General features: G+C 46.3%; 2 protein-coding genes across 2 annotated transcripts; both read left to right on the forward strand.

Moving 5' to 3' along the window:
• The first annotated feature begins 2,894 nt into the window (after nucleotides 1–2,894).
• Nucleotides 2,895–3,950, forward strand: LOC146171600 (heat shock protein beta-1-like). Its single transcript, XM_084586406.1, has one exon. The coding sequence runs from the start codon at nucleotides 3,089–3,091 to the stop codon at nucleotides 3,671–3,673; it is 585 nt and encodes a 194-aa protein (XP_084442532.1). The 5' UTR covers nucleotides 2,895–3,088; the 3' UTR covers nucleotides 3,674–3,950.
• A 5,247-nt stretch (nucleotides 3,951–9,197) lies between these two features.
• Nucleotides 9,198–14,024, forward strand: LOC146171601 (uncharacterized). The gene has a single exon (XM_084586385.1). The coding sequence runs from the start codon at nucleotides 9,959–9,961 to the stop codon at nucleotides 10,604–10,606; it is 648 nt and encodes a 215-aa protein (XP_084442511.1). The 5' UTR covers nucleotides 9,198–9,958; the 3' UTR covers nucleotides 10,607–14,024.
• The last annotated feature ends 1,431 nt before the right edge of the window (nucleotides 14,025–15,455 follow it).

A 15,455-nucleotide genomic window follows, 5' to 3' on the forward strand; every position in this document is an offset into this window, starting at 1 on the left:
AAGTTTTACATTCAAGAACTTGTTTATTATCAGTAATCTGTATCGTCATGTTCTGATTGCTCTTGAATTTTTTGCATTGCCCCATTCCTGTGTTAAAGCTTCAGGACTATTTTTTCATCCTTTGCACTCCTTTCGGTAATGTCATCGAGCCCAGATGATATTGCAACAAATAACCAAACACTGAACAAATTAATAGAAATCAGCCACTCCTCTACACTGGGTATGCCGAGCTGGTGCAATAACTTGAGCGCGCGCGACTGACATCGTCTCCGTTGCTCGTACCGTGTTGTATTTCCTTTGACTTACAATATTACTACCCGCGTTGCCTCGATCCCGATATGGAACGGCAGATGCTACTCCCTGCAGAGGAGTGCCAGATATTTTCCTTGAACGACATTTCTTGCGGAAACGCGTATTAGTAAGAAAATTTCCGTTGTTTCCCACAATTTGTGTCAGGCACAGAACTTCCCATGGTGACAGTGTCTAACACTTGTGGCTGCTTGTTTGTGTGCTTGGCTATGTCACAGAAGCGTGCCGCAAACTATTCTTTCATTCATTTATTCTGTCACCATGGGGGAGCGATTCACGCATAATGCTTCTAACCACACCTAACACCATCAATTGCACCTCTCTTGCATTGAAATCATACAAAACATTCCAACAATAGCAACAAAATTTAGGCGGATGCTTTCCCTTGACAGCAGACGCGGCAGTGCAGTCTTGTCAATCGGCGAATATTCGTCATCGTAATCGAAAGAATGGCACAGAGTGTTAAACGTTTTTACATGGTTTCGTTTGTGGGGAAAGGAAGGCGCTCACCTTCCCACTTGAGGCAGATATATTGCCGTTTAGAAGTCCTATGTCAAACTACCCTGTATTTTGGTTAGCGGATGGATGCTAAAGGGGAAACAAAATGCGTGACGGAAAGTTCGCGCAAAAAACGATTCCATCAATTTTGAGAGGCAAAATCACTTGCAGTTTTCGCCGTTACCATTTTTCTTTTCAATACGGGTACAGTGAAGGCCTTTTTGGGCTGAACGAGCTGTATATGTCTCGCGTAAAATATGAGCAAAGAATTTAGTGTATATGAGCAGGAAATGTGCATTTCAAGCAGTTATTCGTCGTGATGTGTTCTTTAGCCATCACGCAGTGATTAGCTAGCCGACTGTTTGCGATGACACGTATAATTTTCATTTTCTCCAACTGTTGTTGAAGCACGTTCAATGACTCGATAAATAATTGAAATAGTGTAAAGTGAAAGTTTCTTGAAATGCAAAGTGGTACGTACAACTTATCGTCACCGCGGTAACTAGGTAGTTGCCCTGCTCGACTGCGGATCCCTAATACGCGAATTCAGATTTGATTTTGGCGGCCGCTATTTAATGGGGGCGCAAAGCAAGCGTCCGCCCCACCGACGTTTTAAGGCGCGCAGACAAGTGATAACCAACTGCGCTACGCCCGGGGCAGTGAACGGCAAAGAATTTGCTGCTGTTCTGAGTCACCGTGTCCGTCCTTACCATATCTGGCAGGCAAGATACAAATCCTCACAAGAAAGATGCGTCTATTAAAGGCCCGAAAATATGAAAAATTTCCGGCCCCCAGTCAAAGGTGCAACTGCACAAATGTGTATAAAGCCCCGTGAAAGTAAGAGCCTCCAAGTGTCCTAAACTACATGGCAACCTCCCTCTACCTCAAGCTGGGCTTGGCAGTAAAAGCGTGATACAAATCCTTGAAAGCCTCACCTAAAGAACGCCATTATCTTGCTTTTTAGTAATCTTAGAGTCACTGTCATATTGCGTACAAACTTCCTCCTGTGTCCGGGATTTCTCTCTCTCTAAATTTTGGAAGTTACCTACAAGAAACACATAAATGTTTAAAAATTTCGTTTTCTGAAAGCAGCTAGGGAGACTTCGGGGCAAGTTTGTACTCAATTCTGGCTTCGAAAAAAAAAACCAATTAAAAAAACTACACAAGGACGAATTGCGGGTGCATCTGCCGAAATAGGTGCATCCCTTTTGAAGCTCGGTATAAGAGTCTCGTTTGGGCAGGGTGCAATATACTTTATGGAATGCACTAAAGTACGAAAAAGAAAACGTGACGGCTTCATTGAAATACTCTGTTGTGCCAGGACAGTAGAAGGCTACCAAAACCGTGCGCAGAAGCAAAAAGAGTTTCCGGGGAACTTCCAGAATTTCGTAAATAAAGATTCTAGATCAGTGACCCAGTAACACCAATCCTACCTAAAGTCGTTCGTGTCGACGCGAACGTCTACGTCCTTTCCGCATAAGCAACACCTGCCGCCGAGGTCATCTTTCATTCTCAAAATACACTCCGAACAGCCCCGCTGAGTGGTTGCAAAGAAACGGACTCATTGCTCCCGCCTTGCAGCTGACTCTCACGCCCTGCTCCGAGAATGCCAAGACGAATCGAGGGAAAAAAATTAGGGCCCGGTCATAAATCAGCTCCCTGAGAACGAGACAACAAAGGCAGGGCACGTCTAGCGCGCCTTGCCTCGAAGGGGCGCTCATGAGTCATGCGCCTTCGCCGAACGACCACTTTTTTGCTGGTGGCAGCCACGCAGTGCTTATGACGTCACATAGATGACGCGATGTGACGCACCTTGCCTGCGAGGGAGCTTATTATTCTGTTGTTCGTCACCTTCCGCCGCCGCATCCAAGATGGCCGCTGCAGATGAACAACATGCACGCTCGACGAAGAGGCAACGGCGGGGCTTCTTACACATGAAAATAGCAGGAAAGCAATGAAAAGTGCGCAAAAGTTGCGAGGGAGGGCTGGCTTTTTTGGAAGCGACCCACCGCGGGCCACCTTCCCAGCCTCCTTTCGGCGCCAGTAATGCTATATATAAAACTGAAACGAGCGCGCGCCTCGGGCAAGCTGCACACGCGAGCCTGCCAAAGCTCTCGGTGGGCGAGCAAGTCTCCGAAAGAAAGCAATAAAGGGCGAGAAGAACGACCAACGAGCCAAGACATATATCGCGCCTCGCGACGACCGCAGAACGTGCCACCAGTACTCCCGCGCGCAGTCGACTACAGACGTCCGAGCAGCCCGGGCTAACTACTTTGCCAAAATGTCGAGCGCCACGACCCAGACCCGCACCGAAGTGAAGAAGGTGCACCGCGTCTTCGAAGGCTCCAGCGCGGCAGATGTGCGGCGTCAGATGGACGACTTCGCCAAGGAGTTCCCAGACTGCATGCGCTACCTGGACGACATGTTCCCCGAGCACAAGTTGCTGGGCTCAAGCGGAGGACCGCCGAGGCCCGAGCGCCAGCAGAGCATTGTCAAGGAAGTCAAAATCCTGCCCAGCGACGACAAAGACAAGATCTCCGTGGAGCTTGACGTCGAAGGCTTCAAGGCTGACGACATCTCCCTGAAGGCCGTCGGCCGCAACATGACCATCCGAGCCTTCAACGAGAAGACCGAAGGGGACACCACCGTCAGGCGCGAGCTCAAGAGGAACGTGGTACTGCCCGAAGGCGTCGACGTTGAGAAGATCGCTTGCAAGCTGACGCCCGAGAACAAGCTCATCGTGCAGATCCCGCTTCCCGTCGAGAAGAGCCAGGGCGTCGAGTACCTGATCCCCGTGCGCTGCGAGATCGAGCGCAGCGTGAGCCGCGACAACTTCGGCGCCGGCGCCAAGCCCGTCGACCGATGAAAGCCTGTCAGCCTTACCTAGAGGACATTGGCATGCTCCGTGATCGGGCTGCCGCAAAAGTTTCGCCGCTTGCTGTCTTAAAGGAACGTTTTGGGTCGCCTTGATATATAGTCTAGCCGCCATCTATACGAGGCACTCGGAACAGCGACGGCCGAAGCTCGCGCTTTAGCAGTCGCTGCTGCTGCTGCTTGTCTCGTGGTGTTCTTTTTGACGTATCAATTCTTTTGTCACACTCGCATCCGCCTGTGAGCAATGAAGTTTTTTGTTTACTGTTCGACCAAGTGCGTCTGTTTCTCTGTCGAGGGCAGCCAGTGCGATTTCACATGCCTCTGTGAACTCGGCTCTCGCTGCCCTTGTTGCCTACAACATATTTGGAACGGCGCCATATTTTTTGAGAGGTGTATTATATTTATAGTCCCAGTGCAAATCTTAAAACGGCTTGCTTGAGCTTCAGCAAGTGTGTTTTTTCGAAAAGAGGGGCTTAAACATCGCGTCAAGTTGATCTTTACTTTCTCTAGGTGTTGTAGTTACGTTCTATTTTTGCTATTTACTCATCTCTTGCTTGAAGACTCCTATGCGAGCTGTGGGTTTTGACAGTTTTAAGTTACTTTGCGTATTATGGGCTGTTCTGTGATAGTATGAACAGAGCGGTCTTCACTCTCTGAGGCATTTATTGCGCAAGATGTGGAAACGGAGAACTGTGCTACTGTGCTAATCACGAGAGGCCCGATGCTTTTTTGGAACGTAGCTTCGAATGAGAAATGTGTTGTTGTTTTTTTTTTCTTGGGAACATATTCAATGGTGATCTTCACGAAGGGAGGGGAATGCTCCGCGAAGAATGGGTCTAATGTGGCGAATGACTTTCGCATACAGAATGGGTTATTCAAAGGTCCAGGTAAGTCCTGATCCGAAGAGACATTTCAACACACCACATTGATGACAAGAGAGCGATTTGTTTAGTAGAGCGCTCTTCAGACTTTTTATACTTTCCTTCTCGTTCTCCAAAAGAATAACGGAGACATTTCAATGCAATAAGATTCAGGAATGAGATATTTTCGATTAAAACATGTTCCGGCTAATTTTAGCTAAGACTTGTAATCTGAAACGAATGGCTCCGGCGAACAGCCCGGTAGCGCCCTCTGGACGCTGGCATCACGAAGAGGAGCAGGGCCGGAATGACTTGTCCGAAAAAGAGAGAGCCAAGGAGTTTGCTGTGGCTCTGTGGAAGTTGCGTAGTGACCAACCGTATTCTACGGTAAGGCTGGAGAGGCGAGATGGTAATTATTTCATACGGCGTCATTTCTACCACTCACTACTGCGATGTGCCAAAATAACGCGGTAGGAAGGAGCCTTTAGGCGACAAATGGGTTATGAAGGACGCCGTATACTCATCCGGACTATTGCTCTTTGCCGATCCCGCATACTTCGGGATCCTCCTTAATTACCCCGTGATGACGGATGATCCTTTAGGCAGCGTTCAACGAGGCTGAGAGAAGCCACACATGGGAGGGTCTCGCGAACTAACATTTGCCTGTTTCCCTTCGTTTTACCGTCCGGCGGCACATTTTATGGTAACCCCCAAAACTTGATTCCCAAATCTTGCGTATCCGCTAGAATATCTGCTGCGAGATTCAGAATCGAGTGTTATTCCAGTGCACTTCTTTATCCACAGGTAAATTATTAGGTGTATTGACTTGCAGCGAAAGCATAGGAGACGCAGGACAGGAAGGCGTTTGTTCAAAGCGAAAGACACCGATACTTTGAGAGATTTTCTCGTACTCTAATTTCCCCGTTTCACAAACGTGTGACCTTTGATACGCAAAGTTGATGTATAGATTCAATGATTTTTGATTGGGATCTATACTTACTTTCCTGTTTCTTCAACCACGCATCGGACTATACGATACGAAATTGTTGACCAGCCTTCATCACGTCGAATAATAGCGCGCTCTCCATTCTGATGAATCTTCCCCCTTTTCCATGACGTCATGAAGTAGCAAGAGTGATTTAAAGCATGCAAGAGGTAATAAGCTAATAAGCAAACATAAAAAAGGGGGCAATGTGGAAAACAAAAATGAAAACAAAAATGAAAACGTATTGTGCGCTATGGTGTGTCCTCGCACCTCGAGTACCTCTTTGCTTCTGTACAGTTGAATAGCTAAAAGCAGCTGGCAGTTTGTTTCGGCGTGCCGCAAAACGAAAATAAAGCAAAAATCGGCATGCCGAACGCTGTTTACAGCGTTCTGCGTGCGTGCGTGCGTGCGTGCGTGCGTGTGTGTGTGTGTGTGTGTGTGTGTGTGTGTGTGTGTGTGTGTGTGTGTGTGTGTGTGTGTGTGTGTGTGTGTGTGTGTGTGTGTGTGTGTGTGTGTGTGTGTGTGTGTGTGTGTGTGTGTGTGTGTGTGTGTGTGTGTGTGTGTGTGTGTGTGTGTGTGTGTGTGTGTGTGTGTGTGTGTGTGTGTGTGTGTGTGTGTGTGTGTGTGTGTGTGTGTGTGTGTGTGTGTGTGTGTGTGTGTGTGTGTGTGTGTGTGTGTGTGTGTGTGTGTGTGTGTGTGTGTGTGTGTGTGTGTGTGTGTGTGTGTGTGTGTGTGTGTGTGTGTGTGTGTGTGTGTGTGTGTGTGTGTGTGTGTGTGTGTGTGTGTGTGTGTGTGTGTGTGTGTGTGTGTGTGTGTGTGTGTGTGTGTGTGTGTGTGTGTGTGTGTGTGTGTGTGTGTGTGTGTGTGTGTGTGTGTGTGTGTGTGTGTGTGTGTGTGTGTGTGTGTGTGTGTGTGTGTGTGTGTGTGTGTGTGTGTGTGTGTGTGTGTGTCCAATTGGTCGGCCGGCGCAGTAAATATCACAAAAAGAATCCATTCTACCGGGCGAACCCAGCAGAGCCACAGCAATGGCTATAAAGCGGTCATCGCGGCCTTCCTTATACAAGGACGAAAATTCCGCTCAGCTTAGCTACGTGATTCTGGCTGTTTGGTTGCTTGTAATAGAAAAAAAAAAAAGTTGTGTCTGGCTCTGTCTGTAATTCTGACTATCTTGTAATTAGACTCGAAAGGTGGTGTTGGTAGCCATGGAGCTGTATTTTATTGTGCATTCTCATTTTGCTCTACGCATTGTCGCGTTTTGCTTCATATAGGTCCCCGGGGTAAAATTCGACATTTGGAACCTTTTAAATTCATTAAATTTTCCCGTTCCCAGCAAGAATAGGCGCTCCTCACCTGAAGATTAGGATTAAGACTAAGATTAGGAAAGGAAACTTTACCGTTATATTTTTCAATGATGCTTACAAGTTACAGAAATCAGAGATTGGTTTCAAAATTGTTTCGGTTTTTTTACCGCACTCTCCCCTATGTAAGGTATCATACGCGCCGGTCAATGTCCCAAATCGGCACATAGGATCTGAGAGAAGTGGTCAAGGATTCCGGAATAATTTATACCGCTGAGCACTTCATTTGATAGTTTCAAAGCATACGGTGCGGTGAGGAATCGAAGCTTCTTTTTTGGCCTCAGCTGTTGTACACAATACCCACTACAGTAACACCGCAATAAATGCTTAGTGATTGGGATCGGTTAAATTACTATCGGGTATGAAAACATAACACAATTTTTCAGCGTAGGAAAAACAGAATTCATTAAATTTCGCTTTAGAAATACTGAAATCGCTATATCGACGTTGCAATACCAGTGGGGGCTGGCCTCAGAAAACGGGTGGATCATGCTAACAAGCAAACTGGTTAACTGAATTCTAACAGTATGTTTTTAACTATGCAATATAGGTCTTAAAAAGTAACCGGCCATTGATCTACGCCTGCTTGTAATAACCATAATACTTTTTAATATTTCGAAAATGCGACTTCCTACGGCGCTGTGCCTGAGGAGGAGGAGAAAACATTTATTTAAGACAATATAATTTGGGAAGGGAGGTGCGTTTGGTTGTGGAGCTGAGTGGCAGACCCTATTCCGGGACGCCATTGGCCGCCGCCGCTGCCCGAGCTCTCTGGACACGCTGGGCCTCCAGGTCCGAGCTGGACAGGGCCGCCTCCCAGCCCTCCAGAGTTGGCTGTTTTATAGCTTTTATTTTTGTATTTTGCTGGCAGGCCCACACCATGTTGTACAGGTCAGCATACTGCCCGCAGAATTTGCACCTACCCGTGAATGTCGGGTCCATGCGTTTTAGTATGGCAGGATTTAAAAAACGCCCGGTTTGGAGCCGTCTAAGGTGGCACTCCTCAGATCTGTCTTGACCTTTGGCGGGTCCCGGGAGTGCCCTCCTGCAGAGGCGTAAATAATTTGTAATGTCCGCATAAGTTATCAGGAAAACTTTCCTCCACCATTCCCCCTTTTCAAAAGGCGCTCGTTTCGAAATGACGACATTAACTACAGGTCAGTCCAGAGCCCATCTGCCACGTGATCTGCCGTACCTCATCCACGCAGCAGTTTTCTACTCCCGGCTTCAGTCCACACAGAAAAGATGCCTCGTAACAGGTGCACCGCCACACAGTAACCATATAGTGACGTCACTTCGCGCACGCGTTGAAGAAGAGCGCTTTTTAAGAGGGTGCGCGAATGGAAGAAATTCCTTCAACAGCAGCACCGAGGGAAGAAGCATTTTCGGAATTTGGAAAAGCTGTTACTAACGGCCGGCTACAAATATTCAATATACTCAAGAACCTAAATGTAGCATTTGTAGACTATTCAAATCCTGTTAACAAGCGTACTAGTTAGCATGCTTCACCTGTGTTTTCCAGCTGTCAACACCGGTATAGCAACGGTGGTGAAATCATCTCAAAAAGCATATTTTTAGAGATTCTTGTTCCCCTAAACTCCCCGTATAACTTGCTATAATGCCAAGCGCTGCGAAGGGAAATCGGGCTCTGATCGTGAAGGTGACGGGAGTAAGGACCCGATGGGACGCGGGTGCGTATGCGCTACTGTCCCGGCTTTTTTCCTTTTTTCCTTAGTAAAAGGTATCCAACCAACAACACATCTGAATCACGTATTCTCTTGTATATCCCCTGCTGCGTATCCTTTTTAGGTGGTCTAACATTCGTTGGGTTCCCGCATTCAGTCTTCTTTTTTACGTCCAGTCGACTGAGTTCCGGACGTCACCCAACAATATTCGCTGCAGTTATGCAGCTTGGCCATCCTCTGCGGGAAGAAGGAATACGAAACCTGAGCCTGCCAAACAGCCAATATCAGTTACAAGGCTGCACAAACTGACGTCAGGTTCTTTTGCTGCTCCGCGATGCAACGGGGAACAAAGGCCGTTCTCTCTTAAGAATTCATTTGCTGAGGGGATCAACTGCCACTGACGCACCGATTTCCGGGCTGCGTCATGCGCGCATCGCTGACGGAACGTGTGACTCAGATACCCATGGCGTCAACATGATTGCATGGAATGCGGCAAGATTTGTGTCCCGGAAGCGGATTAATACAATGAGAAACGCTGATGGCAAGTTCCGGAAACTAGTTATTTGTAGACAGTTGCTTTATTTCTGAGTGTTTTTGTTCCAGCTGCGACAATTTACGAACATTATGAAATAGTACAAAAATATTGAAGCAACCGCTGAGGCAATTGAGCCCTGAGCTACGTTCGTCGATTTTCTTTAACTCATCTCAGGCCGCATTATTTTCCGACGAATTTTTCATCGGTTGTGTGACGAAGCGGTGGCTTGCAAGCGTTCATGGAAAGCGGCCGGAACATTTATCGATAACCGGTATTACCTATGCATGGCGAAGTCGGTGGTTAGCCGGTGCGTGCGGCGAGAGCCGATGGCTATAGCCGACAGCGGGGACCGCCATACCTTGCTATCTCTGACTCATTGCGCTCTGGTTTCATCTGATGCTACTTTCGTGGCAACCAAAGAATCACCGAGAGCCAAATAAATTCGAAATGAGAACTTGAAAAAGTAATAAACCTTGATCTGGGCCTTTTATGCAGCTCGTAAACGAACCTCGCGACAGCTGGTATCTTTTCCACGAACGCATAGGCCGCACGAAGTGACGTCAACCAGCCCCAACACTTTACACCGCGTTTAACTCCACTGGTAAGAGAGGGCGCCACAGGCGTCGCGCGGACGGTTTTAGCTCTTGCCAGATGCCACTCGTCAGAGCGCTGCTTTCTAAACTTAGACCCCTGCTCGTAGCCGTGACGTAGCTCGAGAAGAAGAGGGCTCTTCACCTTCGCAGTAGGCAGAAAGTTCTGGACGCCGGCGCGCCAGAAATCAGCGAGGGTTGCCTGCGCTCAGCGTCGCAGGAGAGCCTCGCCATAAATACCCCGAGGGGGGGTACCGCTCTGCCATGGACAGATCGCCCTGGTCCCGAAGAGAGTCTCCGATGGCGCGCAGCGAGATCGTCATCCCGATACACTCCCTGCAGAGTGTCCCTCAAGAGTCGTACCGGACAGAGGTACGGCGCCATGTACAGCAAGTTTTGGAGCGGGCCGCAGCGAGGCCCGAGCACGACCTGCGTCGAGAATTGAGCTCCATGTTCAACCGTTTTCCCATGCGGTCTCGACTTCTGTACGGCTTCGACGACTTCGATGACTTCTTTCGCGACATCGTCCCGGCGCCCACGTTCCCGTCGTTTGAGAAGGCCTTCCGCGAGGTCAAGACAACCGTCGATGAGCACAACAAGCTTCTGATGGAGGTTGACGTGCACGAGTACGAGCCAGAGGAAATTACGGTCAAGGCCATAGATGGCCGCCTGCTGGTGCACTGCAAGCGCCAGCGCGCCGGCTGTACCAAGGAGACCCACCGCGAGATCTCGCTGCCCGAAGGCGTGGACGTTGAAAGCATCACCTCCAACCTGACCGCGGACGGCAGGCTCAAGATCTGCGCTCTTCTACCGGGAGCCTATGGCTCACAGGCGCAGCCCGTGCAGCACGCTACGGCCGAGCCCGAGGGAGACCAGAAGGCCGAGGCGTACCTGTATGTCAATGACTATTGAGCGCGTGTGACGGGGAAAGCGGATTTCAGTGCGAGGCTCCCTCGCACTGAAATTCGAGCTTTACTGAGCAATTCTAGCGGCAGTGATGCGCTTTTGCGCCCCCTCCCCCTTCTGTGTTGGCAAAGTCTCAGGATTTAGCCTCAACAGTAGACCTAGAGATAACAAAAATGCTCATACATGCAAACCGGTTAAGGAATTGCTAAATAAGGAAAGCTGGCACTTATCTAAATGAGGCGCGTGTCCAATGTGTTGTCCTCCAAAAGTATTACTTGTCTCCCTGGCATCTTGATTAAAATGAACTTGACATCCAGGTTTATTCACGCAAAATTAGGAAGTGCCGGATAAGCATGCAATTCGGGGTTCCTGGAAAAGAGAAGACATTATAACACCTTGTAGGTATAGGGAAACGGAAATTGTAAAACCATCAGTTTCTGCAGCTTCACTGGCACACCAGAGTGAAATCCTATTTCACAGCAGTAGCTGGTCGCGTGATCTAAACTTAATCTGACAGCGGGGCCTTGTTTGATTGCTGCCCCTGGTCAGGTCAGGGTGTCGATGAACATTTTCAACTTTCGTAGAACCGTAATTAAGTACACAATTCTTAGCTGTCTTTCTTGTATGTGACTACAGGATACCATATTGATAAGGTTTGATTGAGTGCTACATGTACTATCGGGGAAAAAGGTCTGTGGACCACGCAAACTGCAACCAAAACGCATGACTTTTGTATCGGCCAGTAGTCAAGCATCATAATTGTCGATGCGAAAGTTGGACTATGGTTCTGTCGTGTTTGCTCGAGAAATACGGTGATAATTAGTTTACATCGGGCTTCTAGTCCAAGGTCACCAGACGGGCGGTTAGACTTTTGTCCCCGATAGTACGTATAGCATGGAATCTATTATAATCCGAAAGCAACTGAATACTGATTCGTAATGATATAATTGGGAGTAATTCACTTGCTTCCTAATACACGCTGACTAAAGGTTGTGCGATCTTGCATTTGTACTTGTAAGCAATGAGAGAAGTTGCACAAGCTGTGCCAGTGATTGACCGGTCACGCGCGAAGGGGCCGGCAGTGGTTACTCCAGAACTGCGTTTCATGTTTATTTATTGTTTAAAATTACTACACCATGAAAACTCTTTCGTAACTGGCATTCCTCTAATACTTGTTAATTTTTCTATTTTTGTCCTTTTTGCGTTTAGACACACTTTTTGCTTAAAGCAATTGTGAACGTAAAATGGGACCTTGGTAACGAAACAATGTTGCATAGAACGAGAATTAAAGCCCTTTTGAGATGAGCTTTCAGTCTCTTAGGTCAGTACTAGACGTTTTCGTGTCAGGGAATGAACAACGCATGATGTTTTCAAATGGCTTGTACTGAAGCTAGAGCCGGAAAGAATGCTGAACATTTTAATGGCACCTATGAAGTTGTTGATACCTGTTTTCGTAATTTTGTTTTAAACTAGCTTAGGTAATATTTCCGTGGTGACATTATCACCGGCTTTGTTGTGTTTTTTCTATAAATGTGCTTCCGTTTTTGATTGTTACGTCGATTATCCTCTTGATTTATGTATTATATGCTAAAAATTTAAGCCGGGCATTGACGAATGCTGCGGCTCTTTCTGCTGTACAATAAGCATCACTTGAAGCAGTTCATTTTTCTGCCTACATCCTTTTTGTACAAAAGTATATAAACCTTTACAGAATAAATACCCTTGTTCTCATGTTCACGAAAGCTTGTCTTATACCTCAGTGCCCGCAGGCCTGCACTACTATAATTATTAAGGGTGCTGACATTATTAGTGTTGGGCTTTAAACCCAACTTGTTCCAAAAATCTAAAACGGATAGAGATCGATTCTCCGTATTAAATACTGTTCTTATGTCATGGTATTCACTTCTTAACAACGGCATTACCTGGAATGCGGTATTGAGCTTAGCTAATAGCCCATGTTTCAAACTCTCCTTAGGAGAGAGACTGTAGAACTGAGTACTGAGCTTTTAGAATTCTCACGAAGCCTATTCACTGCCCTAGAAGCTGATTTGAGCTCTTGAGGAGTTAGGTGAGTATTTGGTAGTATAAGAGTACCTGCGTCTTGATTCAGCCATAATGAATGCGTGTGAGGTCCTGGAACGAGTTTGAGTCCGGTTGCCCCTCTGAAACCACACGCACTAGATACTCACAATGGAGGCCTCCTAACTTGTGTTCCAATACACTTTAGTAGTGCACCTAACCACACAGAAAGGTAACAGCAGACTAAGCGAATGGCGTTCATTGTTTCGCAGTGCATGTTTATTTTCAATTAGGCACACCTGCCCCCATAATCAAAGAAACACTTATCAAGGCGTACTCAAGCGAGAAACGGAACTGGCGCGTTTACAAGCGTGGCACGACCGACATGAAATAAATCATTTAAACTATATACACAGTTTTACATGAAAGGTAATTTGCCTGGCATTGTAACTCACCCTTGAGGGCGAAACAACTATTTGCGTGCACACCACTCAAACATACGACTTGGGCTGTCTTGTAATTATTTTTGTTGTGGCTCACTAGATGTTTTACGATCATCGAGAAGAGATTACGAGGGGTACCGGCCACCAGTCTGAATGTCAAGATCGTTTGACACTCAGACAAACCGATTGCAGGTTTCTTTATGTGCAATGTATCTCAACAGTCTAGTCAACACAATGTTCGGTCACGTCTAAAGATCAGTAAAAACATCACCATATTCGCAAGCTAAGAGCATGATACTGTCTTTCAAACAACAAGCCTTAATTCACGTTGCCCGCTGCCGGCCATTTGCAAAAATTTGACGTTTTGTTTTCCTCGCAACCTGTGCACCAAAATCTAATCCAAGATATTTTATGTTTCGCGGAGAATGGTTTGTGTTATCACGGCAACCTTTTCTTGGTCATCGTGAGGCAACGGACTTCTTGGCAATGTATCCCAACGAAAGTTTGCCGCTTGCAAAGGCTATCATTCCCAGTGCTGAAAACACCACTAAAAGGGCTGCTCGGCAAATGGTGGTATACTTAAGAAGGCACATGTTGTCGCCACAAGGCTTCAGAGGCAATAAAGACGCAAAGATGTGCCCTTCAACTTAAGCTGTCGTTGTGAAAACTAAAATTACAACATTTCTATTTGCACTCACAGGTAATACCCTAGACGTTTTGCGATTTATCTACCTGTTGTTTTGCTTGGTTCTTAAGTCAAGAATATTATTTATAACTTTTGTTTATTTATTTATAGAAATACCCCAATTAGGGCATGTGATAATCAAGGGCAGATTTATCGACAGATCTTTGTGAGTCGTCCGCCATTATAGATTTCTTCCATAATTTTTCAGCGAATGCTTTGAAGGGGGATGGAGGAGTAGGGCAATTCTAGTCCTTGACTGCCCGGACAAATTATGAATGAATGAATGAATGAATGAATGAATGAATGAATGAATGAATGAATGAATGAATGAATGAATGAATGAATGAATGAATGACCATTCATTTCACGCAGACGAAATAAAATGTGTAGGTCTGTCTAAGAGACTGACGACTGTCAGCCTCTCCGTACACACAACACCTCAGCATACGGTTAAGAAAAGGAAAACGTGACAACGGTTACATCCGCTGAAGGGTAGATAAAAAAATATATAATAAAGGCATTGATGCAGAACGCGTTTGAAGAATTATGTGGTAAACAGGCACTCAAATAACGAAGAACATGTATGAAATCGTCCTTTCTATAGTAACAATAAGTAGGCCTTCAAATTTTTAAAGACCTGTATTTACGGTGATTGATTTAAAAATAACATGATGGCACGGTGACGATTTAACAAATCTTGCATGACAACAGATTGCTTCTGCATGCCGTGATGTTCACATATTTACTACTGTTGTAATTGGTGCACCTTTTGCAGGTAGTTCGGGAAAACATTTTGTTTTCATTACGTTTAATTCGTGCAATATGGCAATTGCTGTTTTTTTATGACTTTTCTATTTTCTAGTTTTTTTTTTATAGCCGCTTGTTTTTGAAATAGGCGGCAGAGTGAGTTCTACGCGGTGCATTCTCGATAATGCATACTTTTCGTTTCGGTAATGCATATAACCTGTATAAATATGTTTTCGTTGTTGTCGCCTAAACGGCTAAACAGTACTGAAGACGTGATGCACTAGGCCATGTACAGCTGCCTTTTCAGTTGTGGTGGTGACAGGTTTTTTTTTTTTTTTACTTTATTATCAACAGAGATGAATCTCACAATGCTAGTTCTGACGCAGTCGATGCACGTACACTAGTAGAAGGTTTCTTCAAACGCAGTCCTAAGAAATGCAATCAGATTCGTAGCGCTGGATGCCTCCACCATTATATTTGGGTGCTGTGTTATCAATATACTTACCACGAGGTCGAAAACAATGTACTTTGTTTTCAACCTTAATCTCTAGTTGATGTTTTTTAAAAGAGTGCGTTGTCGGGCGAGTCGGTCAGACACATCTTCCAAGGTATATTGCGCACACAAAAAACAGGAACGAGAAAGGTACATAACAAGCGCCGACTCTTGACTGAAATTCATATGGAAGGAAACACATCTTATATGCCTTCAAGCGTCATATAAAGGCGCCTTGGACAAGTCTTTCGTGCACCTGGTAGATGCGAGCCTCAGTAATCAGGCCAATAGGTTGGTGAAAGCTGGGTTCCCGATTTCTGTCATTGCCACTGTGGCAGGGAAGCTCCTACAGAAGATGAAAGCCAGACCGTGCCAGCAGGGTGGCCGGTCAGAGAAAGGAAGGCTTGCGGTGCTGCATTACCTCCACAGGGTTTCCCACAACTTGAAGAATGTGGCGAAGAGATACGA

Source organism: Amblyomma maculatum, unplaced genomic scaffold (genome assembly GCF_055883805.1).
Source record: "Amblyomma maculatum isolate TAMU_Amacu unplaced genomic scaffold, ASM5588380v1 scaffold_19, whole genome shotgun sequence".
Lineage (NCBI taxonomy): Eukaryota > Metazoa > Arthropoda > Arachnida > Ixodida > Ixodidae > Amblyomma > Amblyomma maculatum.